This window comes from Canis aureus, chromosome 14 (genome assembly GCF_053574225.1).
Source record: "Canis aureus isolate CA01 chromosome 14, VMU_Caureus_v.1.0, whole genome shotgun sequence".
Lineage (NCBI taxonomy): Eukaryota > Metazoa > Chordata > Mammalia > Carnivora > Canidae > Canis > Canis aureus.
In genome coordinates, this window is record NC_135624.1 from 25,705,630 (window position 1) to 25,725,785 (window position 20,156).

Genomic DNA, 20,156 nt, shown 5'->3' on the forward strand with positions numbered 1-20,156 from the left:
ATTGAGGACTTGAAATAACCTTTTTGGTTTTCTAAAGATGCCACGACTGAAATTTTAGTGTGATTATAAAAGGATAACTCTATAAGCAGCACACATTCGGGAAAATAAGCGTGAGGTTTATGGGCTTCCCTCAGGAGAGGGGACTTGGGGGTTGGGGTGAAACTGCTCTGGGACGCTTCTGTTAGAGGCAGTTTTCCAGCTCTGGGCCTCTACTGTAGCTTCTGTAGCTTGGATGGTCTGAGGACTGCCAGGTAAGGGAACTGTAGAACTCTGTCGTGTTGGAAGAAGTTTCTTTAAAATGTGGAGCCATTTTTAAAACCATCAGCCAAACCCACCTGGCTTTCAGTTGTTGATAACTCATTAGAATGGTGTTGAGACAGCTCATCACCACCATCCCAGAAGGAACATTCTGTGAGTTTCCTAAGTAAGCCCCAATCGGAATCTCAGTGCATCTAACAGCTGACGAAGACTTGTAACTGAATTTTAATAAGTCTTGACATTCAGGACTTTTTCTAGTGGTTCTTTATTTATAATGTAGGCTGAAGCAATTGTTACAAGGTAGAAGGGAGACACGTTACACAATTGTTATTTATACAAGTTTAGAACAAAAAAACTGCACAGGGAGAGGTCAACTCTCAGTACAAACTAGCAACTAAACCACAATAATTTACCTTTAGAAACGATTTCTTTATTTTTAGCTGTGACACTGCTTTTACAATATGCAAAAACACAAACAGAACTACCCAAGGTGTGTTGTCACATTCTTTCTACATTGAATTTGGCAACATTTTATATTAAATTTATTCAGATTATTACTAACGTTTAAAAACTAAACAAGTGAAAAGCTGTACCAAGGTACAGTTACATCCATTTATTTCAAAGGTTTAAAATACCACTTTTATCTATTGTAATTACCTTGCAGTGATTTCTGCTTTTGCAAAAACCATCTCAAGCATCATATGCACAATGCATCAGCTACTTTTAGTCATCAAGATTGGTGGGCTAAACCACAGGCACTACTGTTGCTTATATTCTGTAGAAGGAGCTTGTTTTTCAAAGAAAAAAAAGCTTAAATAGTTTCTAATAATCATGCCTTTGCTTTAAAGCCATAACATAAAATGCCCTTGAGCAATCACAGCAGTGTTAAATGTTAATATATAGAACAGTGACTATACAGGTACGTTACTCTCACATCCAATGCAGTTATGTATTAAAGCATAAGGTTATGTAATTGAAGATCAGAGCCAATAGAAACCTGCAGGGTCTGGGGGACCCACCAAGCCTCCTGTTCCTTCAAGAGGAACTGACCCGAGTGCTCAGGGGCTTGCTTGGTTTTTTTCAAACACTGTTGTTGTCTCCAAACAAGATCCCTTTAAATCTACAAATCTCTGTTGGCTTTAGGGAACGGGCATTAGAACAAATTTAACTTTCACTTAAAAAAGAAAAGACATAAATCCATTCCAAAAAACATTACCTAGAATACAAAAAAAAAGGGACAATATAGTGGTCGGATTCCCAGTGATGATAAATAAATCCTCCGCTCTTCAATGTTTGTTTGGTATGATGCCAATTAACTGCCATTTATTGAACAGAAGATAAGAAAAACAAGCCCCCAGATCGGTAAACACATTGGCAAGTTGCTAGATTCCAAGCTGGTTACCCTTGTTAAATCCGCTTGAGTTTGTTCAAAATATTTGGGCTTTTCAACGCACCCAGCCTGCTGGGTACAGGTAAGTAAAAGGCATTTGCTATGTCTAAGAATTCCCTGCTATCATTTTAAAATGTTTTTTCACATTTTTAAAACTGCCTTACCCTTTTTGGATGTATCTGGATTCAATGCAAGTGGGTACAAGAGACGAGTAACTGAAGTGGGGGGGGTCTAGGTCTACCCGGTGGCAGCAGCATGCACGGGATTGGAGGTGGGTGCTGTGTGCAGTCAGGAGGAATCGTGGGAGAAAGGAAGTCCTTAAACACCCTACAGAAACAAACACTGCAATCCAGTATGGCTTATTCGGATGCATTTACCATGAAGCTACTAGAAATTCAACCTACAAGGCTACTCTTAAATGTTAACAGGATCGGCTATGTTGACAGTGTGCCCCTCCCACGGCCCTCCCCCCAATCCCAACAGTCTACCATTTCCAGATTCACTTCTCACTGAATATTGCTCATCAGTTGTTAGGCCTGTTTTTCTCAGCCAGAACATACTACATTTAAATGAAGATTTTTTACCCCTTTATCCGTTTTGTTTGTACATTAAAATAACTTGAATTTGCTTCTAAGCCAGACTACTACAATGCATCTACAAAAGCTTGCAGGAAAAAAAAGGAGAGAGAAATTAAAAGGCTGACTATAGTTATCCTTTTTTTCTGAAATTAACTACTTTTGAGTTTCCCCTGCCCCAACCACCCCCCACCCATTATGCATTTAAAATTTTACAAAGACTTGTAAAAAAGTTAAATGGAATTTGGCACCTTCAGAAAAATCAAAAGGGAAACTAAGATTAAAATGTGCAGAAAGAAAACTCGGTATTTACAAATTAAAAGATCAAAGTTATGTCAGTTACGTATGTTGCTTTTAATTCTTATCTAAAGGTATCGAGTACTTTCAAAAGAGCTGTATTCTGAGTTGCCTACAAAATCTTTTGTTTGATTCTAGATTGGAATGGATCGAGACAAATTAGGTTTTATGAATTAAACAGTTCTTCCCCACTGGCAGCATTTCTTGGGAGCCTAAGAGAGCCTACGAGAAGCGGGGAGCGGAGCGGTCGTTCGTGGTGGTTTTCTTCAGTTTCACGCCCCTTCGGATGGCGTTCAGCATGTCTTCCCCTTGCGGAGTATCTCTCGGGCTCAGGTCTGCAGCGTCACTCTCCGGAATCTGGCCTGGGGAAGCAGTGGCACTTGAGGGATCCCTCTCCTGGTCTTCGGCCTCACTTTCTGGAATCGCCTGTCTGTGCTCCTCGGGGATACTTGGCTTCGGGCCTGGAAGAGGAGGGTTGACGGAGGCTTGGCCGCTCCACATTGAGGAGGGCATGCTGGTGACACCCGGGGGGCCCTCTCCCACAGAGGGCGACTCAGGGCTGTGCTCACCCCTCTCCTCTGGCCCATCCGGAGGTGCCGGCAACACCCCGGGGAGGTCTGGGACGGTTGGGGTCTTGACAGGGATCACGGGGGTCTTGATGGGGATGGGACCGGCTCCGATGGTCCCCCGGCGGACAGAAGGCTTGGTGGAAGGGGTCCGTCGGATGGTTGCAACCCCCGGGGTGACCATAGCAGGTCCGAGGGTGGTGGGGAGGCCAGCAGTGGAGGCTGGGCGCTTGGCCTGGAACATCCGCCGGTAAGACTGGCTGATGTCACTGTTTCTCGGAATGGTGGAGGACTTGTCAAACTCCTGCTGATCCGCCTCCTGGTCACCGCTTACGGAAAAGTAATCATAATCTGAAACTGAGGAGAAGATCCGATTAGGACCCTCCAAGGCAGCAGCTTTGCTTTTCGGTTCTTTTGTGTTGGAGGAACAAAAGGCACAGGACGCCAGGTGCTCTCCCCATGACCTCATCCCAAGCCGCCCCCCATCTCTGCACCATCCTCGAAGCCCTGGACACCCGAGAAGCTGCTGGCAGGAGCTCTGGCCCCCGATGTGCACCCTGGCACAGCGCGGGATGCCGCAGGCCCCTGCTCAACTACCGCAGGGCGGTGGGGCTTGCCACGCTGCCAGGCTCACTCCCTCCAAGCATCCCTGGAAGGGCGAAGCGGGGTGCACGGGCCAAGAAACCCCACACCCCCTCAGCTCCACAGTGGACATGAGAAGCCTCAGACACACTGTCACAGCCTTACCACCTCTCCTCTGCGAGTCGGGCCAAGGCCGAAAGAAGAATGGAGCTACTGGCAACGAGCCCCTGAAAACATCCACGAGGTGTATTTCCTCGCAAAAACTGGGGTCACGCGGGAGGCGGAAGCCTACAGCTTAACCATCTGAGAGCCGGTTGGTGAGCAGCAGCCATCCTGGCATACGGGCCAGGGCCGGGGCCGTGCTGTGTGTCACAGATGTCTAGCCGCATCCCTGACCATCTGCTAGATGCCAGTAGCACCCCTCCATGTGTGACCGTTGCTGACGTCCCCTAGACCGCAAAATATCCTTCCACTGAGACCCACTCAGTCCTAGGAGCTTTGACCGATGCGCCACAAATAGGTTTGGTCAACTCTGGCGGACGTGCTCCGCCTGGACTGCCGTGGGGCAGCAGTGAGGGGGGCACCAGCAACGGAGCATCTGGCTGCAACAGGTTCAGAGCCTGAGGCCTCAGACTCTTAACAGACCCGAGGTTCAGACCCAAGTCCTGCTCCTCCATTTGGGCAAGTTCCCGAGTGTCAGCGTCCCACGTGGAACACGAGGGTGAGAACGCTGGCCACGGAAGCGGCCGTGGAGGGTAAAAGGGAAAGCGACCTGGCCCAAACGGCCTTATCGTTCCCAGCACCGGAGTTCGCGCCAGGGGCTGCCCCGGACCCAGCTGGTGGTGCTCGGGGAACCCCAGGCTGCCTCGTACCTTGGGAGGGGATGGTGTCCTCAGAGCAGCACGGGGTGGTGGTCTGGGTGCTGTAGCCGCTGGAGCACTGAAGGGAGTCCCGGCTGCTCCTCTGGGTGTCCAGCTGGAGGCCCCGGGACAGGGCCAGTGCCAATTCCTCACAAGCCTCCATCTCCTCGCCAGGCTGTGGGTGGGAGGAGAGACACAGACAAGCCACCAGGACCATGAATCCCCCATCCTGTGTCCCCAGGGCCTTTCCGCAGGTTTCTTCAAAGGGGACTCAGTATTACTCCTGTCCTCTTCCTGTGAACATTACCCAACTGTGGGTCCTACCCTAGGCTCTGGAAAGTTCTAAGGGTCTGATTTCAGGGCAAGGCTTTTTCCCGGGGTGGGGGACTTCTAACCAGTATGGAGCAGGGAGTGGTGGCAACGGCGCTCAGGTCCCCAGAGACGCCAGGCTGACTCAGCCACGCCCCTCCCCGCCGCGTTGCTGGCCACGTCTGGCCACCAGCCCAGTCTAGAGGGGTCCAACCGGCTGTAGAGAATAAAAGCGTCACCCTGGTGGCAGCTGACACGGTCATGCTCCGTGGCCTCTGGGCTTCCTCGGTAGCTGCGGGAGCGCCCCCCACAGCAGTGGGTCCTCCTCCATTGGGGTCCGGCTCCCGCTTCTCTTTGCGCCGCTGCAGGGTGTTCACCAGAGGCTGATCATAGGGTCCCGGCTTGGCCCAGTCCTAAGTGGAAGGAGGGTGGTCATGCGCCAGGCCCCCCGCTCCCACTCGGAGGACCCCTCCGGGGGAGCTCAGGCCAGGACGGGCCAGGAGGCCCTTCTGCGTCCTCAGCCGGCTCTAAGGGAAGGGAGTGGAAAATCCTTGGGGGGCCCCCGGGTACCTCCCCTTCCTCGATCTGCCCAAAGATGGAAAACCCTCAACCAGGCAGGTGCCTACGAGCACTCCTAGTCGCCGGCCCCTAACGGGGGGGCCAGCGGGGTGGGGGCGGCGCCAGCCGGGGAGCACTCGGCCCAGGCCCCGCCTTCCCAGCTCTGGAGGGACCCGCTCTCCCGCCCGGCGGGTGGCCACCAGGGGGCGCCAAGGAGCCCCGCCCCGCAGCGGGAAGGCCACCTGCGGGAACCTGGCCCGGGGGCGCCCAGGCTGGGGCGCGGGGCGGGCGCGGGGCGGGCGCGGGGGCGGGCGCGGGGGCGGGGGCGGGGGCCTAGGCCTGCCCAGCAGAAGCGCTCCGGGGAGCCTGCGGGGGCGCGGCCGCGGCCTAGGGCCATCTGCTCTCCGGGTGAGGGACGCCCCCTCTCCAAATAGAGCTTCCTTCTGGCATCAACTGAAACTTTTCATTTTAAATTAAATTTTAAATAATTTTAAAACTTTTTTTTTGTAGGGAGGCAAACACATTTTAGTAGAAGACCAGGGAGACTGAAGAACACAGTCCGCCTGTGTTCCGGGGTCACCGAGGCGGGGTAGGCCACGCACGGTCCGGGGCACGGTCTGGGGCACGGCTCGGGCACCCGCCGGCGCCCCCCGAGGGGCCTCCCGGGCCGCGGCGCCTCAGCTCCGCCTGGCGCTGCCCCGCGGGACGGAGGGAGGGAGGGGGGGGCGGAGGCGGGAGGCAGAGCCAGGGGAGGGCGGAGACACGAACCTTCCAGCTAGGGATCTGAGATGACGGGAACATGCCAGGCCCAATGGTGTAATAATGAGCGAAGTCTGGAAGGTGGACAGAGGTGACCCGAGGGAGCAGGCGGGAGGCAGGCGGGCAATGAGGGGAAAGGCTTGCCCCCACGGGCCCCACGGGGGGCTCGCTTGGCAAACTACAGTGAGAAAACCCGTTAGACAACTGGAAACAAACAAAAAGGGGGGGAAAGGAAAATAAAATTAATACAACAGGATGAGCGTGGAGGCACAAGATGGCATCGACATTCGAGGGGGAGGGAGACCCGGGCAGTGATGGGCCCGACAGGCCCGAGGCGGCGGCCCTGCTGCCCGTGGGGTGGGCGGCGGCGGCGACAGCGACAGCCACAGCGACAGCGACCGCGGCCCCGCCCCGCCCCGCCCCGCCCGCCGGGGGCACCGGGCACCGACGCGCGCCTGAGCAGCGGACGCGGAGGGGCTGGTGCCCGCGGCGGGGGCGCCCGACTGCCGAGCCCACGAGGCGAGCCCACGAGGCGGCGGGTCGCCGGGCGGGTCGCCGGGAGGGAACCGGGAGGGGCACCGGGGCACGGCATTGCGCAAACGCAAACGTAAAAACCCGCGAGCGCCGGCTCCCTCTGTTGCTCCAGGTGCCCCACGTCCTCGCCCGGCTCCGGAGCGGACTCCAGAGCGGGGCGAGGCGGCCGGGGACGGGCCTACTCGGGCAGAAAGGCCCCGGCCCCGGCCCGGATGCGGATGCGGATGCGGATGCGGCGAGATGGCCCCGCGGACGCGACAGGCGACAAGGAGGCGACAGAGGTGCGGGGGACGGGGCTGCGCAGGCCACGCGGCGCGGGACGGGCCTCCACCTCCGACCTTCCCGCGCCCCCTCCTCTCCCTCAGGAGGGCCGCAAGGTCAGCGCCCAGGAGCCTGGCGCCCCCGGGAGAAGAGCCCTCAGCCTCGCCCCTGCCCCTGGAGGGGCTGCTCCGGGGCGTGCATTGGGCCGACTTGGAGCTTCAGTCGCGGTGGCAGTGACCGTGGCCGCGGCGGAGGGCAGGGGACGGCGGTCACCTTCTCTGTGGAGGCCCAGGCGCCCATGGTGGAGCCTGAGCTGACTGAGGTGGGGGAGCTGCACTCGCTCACGGACTGGCAGGTTTCCGAGGCTTCGGAGGAGGCCGAGCTGGACGAGTTCTGCAGCAGGGAGGGACCACATGCCACCAAAAGGACAGGAAATCCAAAGGGAAGATGGGGCGGGGAGGGCACGCACAGAGAGAGACAGAGAGAGACATATACACAGAGGAGGGAAGGATGAGAGAAGCAGAGGGTTAGGGTTAATTCTTCCCCCCAGGCTGCACCCACACAGACGCTTCCAAGCTCTCAGAAAGAGGCGGGAGACGCCGCACGGCCCACACCTGCCAGACCGTCAGCCCCACAGGAGCCCGCTCTGTGTGCCTTGTGCGTGCCTGGCACCGGGTCAGGTGCTGGAACTCTCCGTGCTCCCCTGGGTGCTCCCCTCATGCCACAAGCCCGGGTCCCAGGGCAGGCCTGCCTCTGCCGTCTCCCAGGTGCCCAGGCATATTTACTGCCTGAGGACTGACCCCCGCCACCCACCACCACCCCCAGCTTGGGCTTCCACTCCAATGTCTCCACTCCTGGCCTCCCTCCTGGTCACAGGCAGCCTCTGCACTCAGGAAGGGTGGCTTCCAACATCTTTGCAGGACAGGTTTTTAGGTTTCTCTGCCGGGAAAAGGATTTTGAGGTTTGGGGCAGTGAAGCCCTAAGGTCAGCGCAATGTTTCAAGTGGCCATCTAGGGCGGGAGGAAACATCCAGAGATCTGGGACATTACAGAAAGGAGGTCTCACTTGGGACAACAACTCCTCATACCGATCTTCATTAAACCTCCAGTCTGGGGCAGCCCGGGGAGCTCAGCGGTTTAGTGCCACCTTCAGCCCAGGGCGTGATCCTGGAGACCCGGGATCGAGTCCCACATCGGGCTCCCTGCATGGAGCCTGCTTCTCCCTCTGCCTGTGTCTCTGCCCCCGCCCCCCTCTCTCATGAATAAATAAATAAAATCTTAAAAAAAAAAACAAAAACCCTCCAGTCTGCCCGCTCCCGGTATCGGCCAAGGTCCACGCTCCCAGGTCAGCCTCCTGAAGTTCAGCTCGGCCAGGGCCGGTGCCGGGGGCTCGCCGATCCGTCTCAACTTTCTAGGCCTGTCCTGGCACATGGCAGGTGCTCACAATTACTGAACGGATGCACGCCAATGGCCATCTCTTCCATAAACCAGCCCCCCTGGGGTGGTCCTTCGGGCACACCCGGGTAGAGGACACAGTTTTGTTCACTGCTACCTGCAGTCGCTGGTTCAGCCTTTCGGTTAAGTGAGCCCAACCCTACTGGGGTCTACTACTACTTCCCCTAAAGGGCTCCTGCATTCGCTGCCCATGAGGCCTGACTCCCGTCTTGTACACCTTCCTCAAGAGTGCCCTCTACCTCACTATCATAAGCAACCCTACCGCCCTTCTCTAAAGTCTCCCCGAGCTTATTAAAACTACCCTAGATGGGCAGCCCGGCGGGGGGGGGGGGGGGGGGGGGGGGGCGGGGGGAAGCAGCGGTTGAGCGCCACCTTCAGCCCAGGGCGTGATCCTGGAGACCAGGGACGGAGTCCCACATCGGGCTCCCTGCATGGAACCTGCTTCTCCCTCTGCCTGTGTCTCTGCCTCTCTCTCTCTCTGTCTCTGTCTCTCATGAATAAATAAAATCTTAAAAAAAAAAAAAAAAACACCCTAGAGTTGCCCGCAGAGCCCATCTTGGGCACTGGAGTCCAGATTTAAGTAAATCCCAACAGGGCACCTTCCTCCTCCCTCAACGCTCCTGGAAGCAGAAGCACTTGCTTCAGCCTCATCCACACACGCAGCGCTGGACAGAAAGCGGGGAGCACAAGGCCTCTTTTTAGAAAGGAGTCCGCGCCCGAGACCATGTTAATTCGTCAGCTGATTAAAAACACACAGAGAATCAGGCTGCGCGTGGGAATAGCCTCGGAAGAAGGGCAAGTTTCTGTTTTTCTTTCAACCATTCACACTGCTTTTAAGACACGCAGGTGTGGTTTAGTGTCGCACGTGGCAGGGGACAGCCAGGGGACACCTCGCAGACCAAGTTGAAGCAGCCTGGCGAGGACAAGCGCATTAGATCGTAAAGCCACGGCTCTTGGTCCCCAATGTTTCTGTTTGCGATCGAGTGTCCCAGGAAGACAGAGCAAGGCCACATCTCCGGGGACAGCTGAAAATGCCGGAGGGACCACTGAGCTGAGAGCCTCTGGGTTCACCCACGTCAGGCAAGTAACCTTCTGGCTTACGTTCCCAAAACACTTGAGCTGCTTCCTCTCCATGAAGTGTTCCCCAAAACACTTTTCCAAGGACGCCTTAAGGCTGAGATAGAACAGAGAGGGCTCGGGATCAGTTGCCAGAAAAACCCTGGTTCCGGGTCCCCAACCTGCAGGTCATGTAACAGCACAATTTGGGCAAGTCACATCTCTGGGCCTCCGTTTCCACAAGAGAACAGGGACAATGCTCCACGCGGCTGCCGGAAGGACTACACAGGCAGCACACGCAGGGGGTCCCGGGGTGGTGCCGGGTACACAGGAGATATTGGGGGACTGGTTAGCAAACTGGGTACCTGGAGGAACAAGACAAGCACGTGACCTTCTGAGTCCACTGGATCTTGGACCAACGGCTGTGGCCAGCCTTAGGGTGGACGCGGGCCCTGGCCGCCACGCTCCCCTGCAGATGGCACCGCGGGGCACCCCAGATGCTGGCGTGTTTGTGTTTTGTGCTCCTTACTACGTGGGAAGCCAGACCCCTGGCACTAGGGGAGACAGGGCAGAGAGGGCAGCCGGTGGAGGGCGTTCCAATGCCACATCCAGCTGGAACCTCCTGCTCCAGCTGGAACCGCTGGGCTGGGCCTAGCACCGCCTAGCCTGACCATGTTGAAGATTCAACACCTTCCCTTCTCCCAGGAGCGAATGCCAACAGAATCGACCTGCAAGGGCTCTAAGGATCCATTCTCGTTCTCACTCCGGGAACTGGGAGAGCCGAGGAAGGCTTCCAGGCACCGTTCAACGACAGACTCGCCACCATTCAGAGAGCAGCAGGGACGGCAGTAGAGGAGGTGCCACCATTTGCATCAGTGTCATTAATTAAGCATCAGCTGTCACGCTAAGCCCGACATTTAGGGGGATGCCAGAGGATGGCCAAAGTTCTTTGAGTCCATCTACTTACGTGACAGAACTCCCCAAACCAATGTGGTGACCTGACCACCACCATCGTGGAGACAGGCTTCAAACCCAACTTACAGTTCTCACCCTTTGGGGAAACAACACATCTAAAGAGGAGAAATTAAATCACGGGTTTCTCCTGTGAAGAGGACAGAAGTGTGTCCGGGCCAACATCCTTCTTTGGTTCCAGCCACTGATGGTGGTCCGGGCGCTAGATGTCAGTCACAGCTGCTTCTGGAGCCGAGGACACCCTTACCTGGTTGGGGGCCTCTGGTGGCATGGGGGACGGTGACTTGGACTGGAAAGCGTCCTGGGAAATGAATCCTGAGTCGTGGGAGGACACGCTGGACAGGCGGACGGGTGCCTGCTGGGCCAGGTTGGAGCTGCGGTAGCGGTAGTGGGAGCTGGGGGAGTGGGAGTGGGAGCCGCTGGAGCGCGAGTCACTGCTATTGACACTGTTCAGGCTGCTGTGGGGACAAGCAGAGGGGAGGCAGGCGTGGAGGGGGAGCAGGAGGAGGAGGGAAACACAAAACGGGGACAGGAAGAAGGGAGAACATGGTGTCATTAGCCACCTGCCCCAGGGAAGCAGGGCAAATGGCAAGACATGCTTTCAAAACACCGAGTCACTAAGCTACAAACAAAAGGTTTTTCACGCAAGTAAGGGAGAGAAAACTAGGGTTATTATAAACCTGGAGTCCGCCGGGACTCACCTCTCGGACGGTGCACTGGGGCATCCTTAGCATGGAGGCCCGTGATTCTAAACAGTCCAGTGGAATCCAATTTTGCCGTGACATCTACCCCCAAAGCTAGAGGCCTAATGTCTGTGGCATGAAAAGAGGTGGGCCTAATCCCATCTGCTTAGCTGCCTGCACAATCCCATGACCCTGGAGCAAAAACCATTAGGTTTCAGCGCCACCCAGTTAGAATATTCATGTGTCACCCTTAGAGGGACCGTCCGGGTCCAGGAAACCAAGGTCAACCCAGACAACCATCACTTCGGGGGCGCAGGTGCCGAGGGACTCTGCAAGGCGATTCCATCCTACGTGAACCTGGTTCAAGACCATCGGAAAGAACATCAGCCAATCAGCTCAGCGTGTTCAGGCCACCTGTTTTACCTCCCAGGAACAAAGCTGATGCTTCCATGAACGGCTCTGCCCTAGTCACAGGCATTGCCCTGTGACAATAACTGTGGGCCTGGTGTTAACAGGACACCTGGAGAGAGGCAGGCAGCTTTCAACAATTCCAGGCAATTGATGCTAAGCTCGTTGCTTCCGAGATGAACAGTCACCAGGATATCAAGAAACGATCTCCCAGCAGCAGTGATTTCCTCTGGCACACTCCCCTGTATGTGTCAGAGGATGGGTGGTCTGTCTGCTTCCATCTCCAGTTCCAACAAATACGCTCTCCACTAATAACTCAGATTACGAAAACCAGAAAACTGAACAAAGTTCTGTGGTCCCAACAAGGAGAACTGACATATAAAGTGCGGCTGTAGAAGTATCAGAAGGGATAGAAGAAGCCACCCAGCCTGAAGTTGGAAAGGTCTGTGGTTTCTGCTCCTGGCAAGAGTATTGTCAAATTTTGCAAACGCTGACAGCTGATGTAGTAAGTCAAGAGTTGTGTGGCCGTCCTACGCTAGAATTACTTGGTGCGGATGTTCTGACACATACAGGGGAGTGTGCCAGAGGAAATCACTGCTGTTGAGGATAATTATCATAATTTTTGCTTCCCTCCTGCCTCTACCCCCTGCCAATCAGAAGAGGGCATCTAGGGACGGAAGCTCACGGCAACTCTACTCCCCCAAATTCCTAGCTGTGCCGTCAGTACATGATGTCCAGTCGAAGCTGACACTATAAGAAAAAAAAGATACTCGCGCAGCTTTGATTTACGCTAGTGAGAGTTTTCTTGGTCACCAAAATCAAAACCCAGCAGATTTGTCAAAGACACACATACACACAGCCCACAAGAAGAGGACTCAGGGACGCCTTGGTGGCTCAGTGGTTGAGCATCTGGCTTCGGCTCAGGGTATGATCCCGGGATCCTGGGATCGAGTCCCGCATTGGGCCCCCCACAGGGAGCCTGCTTCTCCCACTGCCTATGTGTAGGAAGACACAACCATACAGGGATTTTGCAGATCCATCCTACTCTTTACGCTCAGTGCTAACTCACAAGAAGTGGAAAGTCATTTGGCTTTGAAAAGTCAAAGAAAAAGATCAGTAGGTCAAGTACACCGAGGAGGATCACTGATGCATGACGAAGGTTCCATCCTTCAAGAAGAGGAGAGTAAACTTTGCAATCAGCAAGCCAAGGAGGGCCAAACAGAAAACTGCTCAAAAACAATTTTGCAGATGGCAAAACTATTCCAGATGCTTCTCACTGTGTGTCAGCGGGAGCCGAGTCCAGCTTTACTTACCTGCAGACACTAGACTTTCGGGACATGGTGGTGCTGGGGGAGGAGGGTGGCGTCTGGTACGACCAGCTGTAATCAGAACCTTTCAAGTCCAAAATCACCTAAAGGGACAGAGTCAAGTGGGTAAGCAAGGAGCTGAGAAGGGAAACCTTATCCACCAAATCTTTACCTATGACATCAAAAATCTGCCACCAAGGGGTTTAATGTAAAAAAAAAAAAAAAAAAAAAAAATTGGTGTTAATGTCTTTTTTTAAATTTAAGAACCACACTACCAATCCATCAATGTCATAGTCATTTTTCTGACACAAGCAAAAATACAAAAAATTAGAGGGGGGAGGGAACCATGAAATGTCAGTCTAGAGGGAGAAAGCGAGATCTTACAGTCTCAGATTAAGAATTTACAAGAGTCGGGCAACCCAGGTGGCTCAGCGGTTTAGCACCTGCCTTCGGCCCGGGGTGTGATCCTGGAGACCCGGGATCAAGTCCCACATGAGGCTCCCTGCATGGAGCCTGCTTCTCCCTCTGCTGTGTCTCTGCCTCTCTCTCTCTTTCTCTCTGTGTGTGTGTATCTTTCATGAATGGATGAATAAAATCTTTAAAAAAACAAAAAGAATTTACAAGAGTCTGTTTATACTCAAGGCTACAATCTACAGGATTTTGGTCTTAGAGCACAAGAGCCTGTAACCACCAATTCAATAATGGTTTCAGCGTTTGCTGATCTTGCATTTTAGCCACCTGATATTCAGCGGTCACTTTCGCCCTATCTGACCGGGACTTGGTATTTTCAAACCTGACACAATCAAGAGCAAGCCGGTTCCTTCAGTTACTTCTACGTCCAGCTCCCCTACTTGACAAGTAACAACCTGAATGTGAGGTCTACCTTTCCTTCCTATAGGAGATGCTCAATGAATGCCTATTATTTATGCCTGCTGTGGTTTAACAAAAGCAATTTCGTTGAATGGAAAATACAAACTCTTGTATTTGTCTTCAGAGTTGGTTCTCAACAGGAATTTTACACCAAGGACAAAAGCCAGCATGTGATTCATCAGCTGCTCCCACTTGATAGAGTGTTACTGTCATTGGAACCAAATGAATAAGCACAGAAAATGTCATCGTTTTCATAAGGGAGATCCTCATGCATTAATTAATTGAGAGTAGGAGAAATTCAGTGAGACTGGTTCACGAGGATGACCAAGACACACACTGCCATGTTCCCGTAGGAGTTTACTTCTAGAGAGCAGATAAACACAGTGGTTAGGACCTGGGCTCTTGACTACTTGGTTCAAATCCCAGTTCTACCAGTAATTAGCTAGGTGAACCTGGTTAAGGGACTTTTATCTTTCAGTGCCTCCCTGTCCCACTCTGTAAAGTGGGAATCATTGTGAAGATTAGCTGGGGAAGTCTATGTAAAGAGCTTAGAACAGTACCTGGCACGCAGCAGGTGCTCTATAACGGCTGGCAAGGACAGTTACTATATATCACAATGTGAAACACTAGTAAAATTTTAAATAGGTTAAGGCCTCAAGGAACCCTCAAGACCTTGAACCTTTGTGCCTTTGGTTTGCTCTCCTGAATGCTCAACCCATGACTCCTACCTGTTCACTTGAGGAGGGCAGTTTGTGAGGGTCCATGGTCAGGCTCTTCAGATCTTCTGATATGGTCTGAAGATGAGTTATCTCCCCTAGCATTGAGATTTCTTCTTCCTGAAAGGAAGTAATTCATGACACGTTGTAATCATGAGTGATTCACTTCATTGTCTTGGTCCAACTGTTTTTATTAGGGTTACTGTCTAACCCTCTCAACTTTCCAGAAAAGGCACACCGAGACCAGTACATCTGTGCTAAAGGCACATTGGCTTCGTTTGGGAAACAGAAAGGGAAAAGGGAATCTGCTGTAATTATAGAACAACCTGTGCCCCCGGGACAGTGGTGAGAAAGTCAAAGAGAACACCTGGCCTTCCTTGCCGTGTCTGGGGGCGGCTAGCACATCTGCACAGATGGTCTGCCCTACATAGTGTCATAGGATCCTGGAGCACAGCCCCCTCCACAGGCTGAAGCCCTCCTCTCAACTCACTCAGCTTCAACTGTCGATATGACTTGGGAGTGATTTTGGGTCCAGATCTGGTAATGGATCTTTGTGACAGTCAGTACCTTTGTGTGCAGTAGTGTTAACTACCCATCCCCCCTTCTTTCTTGTGTTTTCCACTAATTTAATAAATAGCAAGTGAGATGGGAGCAGGAGACCATGGAAGGTAGTCATTCACTTTGCCGAAGGGCCAAGCTGGGACTGCAGGCCAAGGCAAGAATGAGCCATGGAAAAATTCTACGCTCAGAGAAATGACTCACATTTGGGCATTTTGCTAGGGCTGAGGGAAAGGAGCTGGTGTCTTCTTACCAGCTTCAAAAATGCCTATAGCAGAAGTTCTCAATTATGGTATGCAAATGGTTTACTTAAAATAAGTCTAAACTGATTCATTAAGGCTCTGTCCATGTTAATCTTATGGCCACTCACTGGTGGTGAACTTGGCCACTGGGTCTCAAAATCACCTGAAGGCCTGATTTAAAACACAGATGACTGGGTCCCCATCCCCAGAGTTTTGGATTCAGTAGAATCTGGGCTGGACTCAAGAAGCTGCATTTCTAACCAGTTCCCAGATGACAATGCTGGCCTGGGGATCACACCTTCAGACCCACTTGGCAAAGCCTTCTTGACGCGGGGAGAAGAAGCAAGTGAATAACTAGAGCTAATGCTAATAAGAACTGAACGAAGAGTGTGTCACATGGCCAACGACAACCTGTAGAGAATCTGTAACTGGTCTACAGAAGCAATTCCACCAGCATGATTCCTCCACACGGCAACCTCCCAATGACTCAGTGACGGATGGATAAATAGAGGAAAGTCTCCTCCAGACTGGCAGTTTAAGTCTTCCAGAGCTTTCCACTAACTTACAATCACTGGCCGCAGCATAGAGATGAAGGTGCAGAATCGGCCACGTTCCTCGATCAAAGCCTTCCGGACTGCCTGCTTTTCTGTTTCTTCCAACAAGAGATATTTGTCGTTGACATCTTGGAGAGCGCTGTCCAACTGAGGCTGGATGTCACCTCTCCCTGTAAGCAAAACAAAGGGCCAGGTGTGGCTTGCTGAAACTCCAGCCCTGGAACAAATGCCCTTCCTCCCGCAAGTCCTTGCTGGAGTGGAAACCACATTTTTTCCCCCGGACGTAAAACAATTATTTAGTTATACTCAGAAAGGATTTACAGTAGCTGTTTCTCTAGGAGCAACCATTTCCGGTTTCTGATGCCCAAAGGGCACATTTACCCTCATGACAAGGAAGATTTCCTGGGCGACTCCTCCTGACTTGCCTTCTTGCCTTGTGCAACCCCACAGAGGCTTCTGCCAACAATACCCCTGGATGTGGCAGCAAGACAGTCTTCTTTTTAGAACATTCCAAAGAGGCTAAGGGATGAACAAGGTGGGGGCCTATGGATGTTTCCAAAAATGGGCACAAGCTGGCGTTGTTGGGTCAGCCTCGATCAAAGAGCCTCTGTTTGGACAGAAGTTTCTGTCCCTGAAGACAAAGATGGCAAGCATCAGTTCTCCTGTCTCTTGGGGGCCTCTGGGAATCCCTGGCAGACAGTTTAACTCCCTCGTGGAGAGTCCTGAATGTTTTTCTTATCAAACAAGCCCACGAACAAAAAGACCTACAGTCAGGTCTCCGCTGGCGGAAAAAACCAACAGTAGTGTCAGCACTGAGCCCGTCCCATGTATGGTAATCATCTGGCCAGGTCCACAGACCCAGTGATGACGAGGACGAGGCAACCATTTCTAGAGTTTAAGACCGAGTGGAAACCATTCTTTTTTTTTTTTCCCTGTTTGAGTGTTAGCCTTTTAAACTGGAACTTTAGAACTCATAAATAAAGTTTTATTCAAACAGCCTCACCCACTCGTTCGTACATACTGTCTACACCTGCTCTTGCTACAACTACAGAGTGGAATCGTTATAACACACACTATATGGCCCCTAGACCAGGAATATTTACAATCTGATTATTTAGAGAAAAAGTCTGCAACGCTAGAAGATAAGCAACAGGCAGAAGGAGAAGCTACTGCAAATCTGATTTGTAGGTGGGGACAAGGGGGTAACCACCCGAGAGCCTAGCTCCATACTAGTGTCCCCATGCAGGGTCCTCACCCATCACCTGAACAGAGACAAAATTCTAAACTCCTTCAGGCCAGGGGTTTGGAACCCTCCCAGCCCACCCAGCAGGTGCTCAATAAATGTCTGGTCATTTCAAACACAGAATGTTAGAGATGGAGGGGGCCTTCGGGGTTATCCAACCTACTTCTGTTTCGGTAGAGGCAGAGGCACAGAGACAGTGAGGGGCTTGTCCAGCATACAGGAAAGGTGGAGAGTCGGGATGGAGCCCGCACAGCCCGACCCCTCGGATGCTGGACACAATCTTCCTCTGCCCCACGGCCCCAGTCGCAGGAAGGTACCCTACCTTCCTCCTAACGAGGGGCCTGAGAACTCACCAGTTGCTCCACTTTAAAATGATGTAGAGAACATTAAATACAGCATGGTATTTGCTCGGAAGAAGGAAAGGGTCAAGGGAAGTTGCCTTGAGAGGGGGAGCATGTTCCATGTTTTCTCTCAGAAGCAGATAAGAAAGCCTAATTTGGAACAAGAGGTGGTCAGGCTTCCGGAACATCCCAACAGAAAAGGTCCTTGGATTTTATTAAGGAAAAGCCACTTCCTGGGCAGGGGTTAAGTTGAAGGTTAACGCACAAAGGGGAAATCCTACGTAATCAAAGGTCACCCCTGAAAAAGTCCTGGATGGCTGGTACAGTAACCACTGTGCTTACAACTATGGTGGGTCAGGTGAACACAAATGCACGAAGGCTACAGCAGGCAGGTATGAATTCTGCAGGGCTTCTATCCGAGAGCCCCACGCACGGGAGGGTGTGTAGACATCCAAGCTGACCACCCACCCACTCCTCCAATTAGATACTGCCTACCCCTCAGGATAATTCTAGCACTTTGTCAGGTTTCCCCATCACTGCTGCAGGTGGCTCTCCAAGGATGAGGGGCATCAACCCCACATATGACCCTGGCCTGGACCACAGGTCTCCTGCATCTGCAGCAGACAGGAGACCCAAGACCCATTCTCACTGGGGACCGGCCAGGGAGGGGACAGGTGCTCCCCACTGAAGACACCCAATGCCCCTGGGCACAAGCTCTAGGGGGGAAGGCTGGGGTGTCCTCGGCCCTATGAGAACGGTGGGCTTTCTCTTCCCCTCTTAAATTGCTGGTTTGCACAGCTGAACCCACACACAACTAAGGTGTAGCCGACACAAGCCTCTGGTGCTCAAGCTCGGAGATGCTGTCTACACTCTACTCTTGTGCAACCTGTAAAATGCCCTGGCCCATCTCCGGCCCTGCGGGGGGGAGGCTGAGGGCTTTGGGGCTGGTCTAAGGCCTCTTTACGTCTCTCCCTCTCTTCTAAGATGTTCTAACAAAACATGGTACTAGAATGTTCTCAATTTCAGTGGAGGAGGGTGGAGAGGAGTCGGGAAGAGAGATTAAAACCCACAGTGCTTGACCAAACCCACTTGGATGTGCCTCCATTATGGTAGTAATTTCTTTTCAAATCAGCCTATAATTATAAGAAATTAGGAAAATGTGGCTCTTCCCTTCCTTTCACAAGGTATAAGGCACATTTCTACCTGTAATTAATTAACACTGACTTTTAAAAATATCCCTCCATAGGAATGCAAAGCGACTGGAACCAAGTGTCATCTAATCTGGTAAATATAAATTATTCTGTAATTACAGCAAAGTTATCTTAAATATGTATTATATTATAATTAAAGGACGTTCAAACTGTAGTTTTCTAAAATAAGTATAATCTGTAAAGACTGCTATAATTACAGGCACAGTGAATACATTTCCATTCAGGATATATCATAACCTAAAAACACAATGTTTATTTCTTAAATTCACCAACACAACATATAATTATATTTATATATATATATAAAAACAACAACAACAACAAAACTGTGGCAGAGATTCTTCCATGTCCTAGTTGGATGCACTGGTTTGAAGACATAACCCAGAGCTGTACGGGTGCTGAGTCCATCTACAAAAGCCGGCGATGTCAGGGGGGCAGAGCTGGCCACTCCTGCTGGACTGGACGGGCCTCCATCCTCTCGCTGCACCTCTGCTGAGGCTGCCCTCACTGGGTCACCTCCATCTCTAGCCTGGACAGCTGCCACGTCCCCTAACTTGTCACCTAATATGCTTGCCCAGGGCAGCGCCAGATTATACTTGCGAAATGCAAAGTACCACTTCTTTCCAATAGCTCCCAGGGCTTTCAAGAGAAGTCTGATGTCCTCGGCACCCCCTGCCTGGTCAGCCCACCCCGTAGAGCCTTCTCAGGCTACACTCTCCCTTCCTTCCACCTCGCAGGTCCTTCTCCAGGGGCCGGCTCTATTCCATCCTCATATGTGCTCTCCTCCTTGCACCCACCCAGGTGCCTGTTCACCTGGCAACCCTCCATCCTTCAGCCAAGTCCTTCTCGAACTCTCTCATCAGACGGGGCAGTTCTTACTGGATTGCATCAGTCTCCCAGGAGGATACTACAAGATGCTCTTCCCAGGACCAATTTCATCTTTATTTTTTGTGTTCTTTGATTGATGCCAGTCTCCCCTACCGATCCATACCCCATGAAGGGTTCTGCTCAGCACCGCCCCTTCTCACCCAGCACACCTGCAGGCAAGACAAGCACTGAGAGAATAACGCAGCCCGAGACTAGTCTAGTCTGCTCACAGCCCTCGACCACGCTGCCCCTGGGTGGCCTGACACTGTAAAGCTCACAAATCCTGGACCGCCAGGCAGCCACTGGGGGCTCTCCGGACAAAATTCCTGAGCAGAGTTGCTTATGACCTTTTTTCTCTAAACTTGAAGGCACCTTAGTCTTGAGAATTTTTTTTCCTCCACTGTCAGTTTCCAGGTCTTGGTTGTATTCATGCTGGAGAATTCTAACAAATTCTAATGGAGTCCTTTACTCCCCCCAGAAGTCAGAGGATTATCGTCTTTACAGAAAATGCTGCTGAGACAAAGGACCAATAATGGGCACACAGTCAGGAGTCAGGGCAGCATCACTCAAGGAGGAAGGATTTTTTTTTTTTAATTTTAACTAAGTTGGGAGAGTTTACAAAGCCGTCTGGAACGATATAAAGAGCCTGCATCTTCCAAACACTTACATTTTATTTTCCTTCATTTTTATATGAATGTTCAAGGCAGGAGGTAATTCCCCCCACC

At 52.3% G+C, this 20,156-nt stretch overlaps 1 protein-coding gene across 14 annotated transcripts in view; it reads right to left on the reverse strand.

Annotated features, from left to right (window-relative positions):
• Nucleotides 1-504: 504 nt before the first annotated feature.
• Nucleotides 505-20,156, reverse strand: part of MTSS1 (MTSS I-BAR domain containing 1) — a 161,695-nt gene continuing 142,043 nt past the window's right edge. For 2 of the 14 annotated variants that reach the window (XM_077847148.1, XM_077847146.1), the window contains 9 exons: nt 15,782-15,939; nt 14,428-14,535; nt 12,836-12,933; nt 10,679-10,889; nt 7,223-7,342; nt 6,164-6,358; nt 5,077-5,250; nt 4,541-4,703; nt 505-3,443 (listed from right to left, as the gene is read on the reverse strand). In XM_077847148.1, the coding sequence (XP_077703274.1) occupies nt 2,743-3,443; nt 4,541-4,703; nt 5,077-5,250; nt 6,164-6,358; nt 7,223-7,342; nt 10,679-10,889; nt 12,836-12,933; nt 14,428-14,535; nt 15,782-15,939 (1,928 nt within the window). In that variant the 3' untranslated portion in view covers nt 505-2,742. The remainder of the gene's footprint in view (nt 3,444-4,540; nt 4,704-5,076; nt 5,251-6,163; nt 6,359-7,222; nt 7,343-10,678; nt 10,890-12,835; nt 12,934-14,427; nt 14,536-15,781; nt 15,940-20,156) is intronic. The other 12 variants (XM_077847154.1, XM_077847156.1, XM_077847150.1 and 9 more) reach the window with 8 other exon arrangements.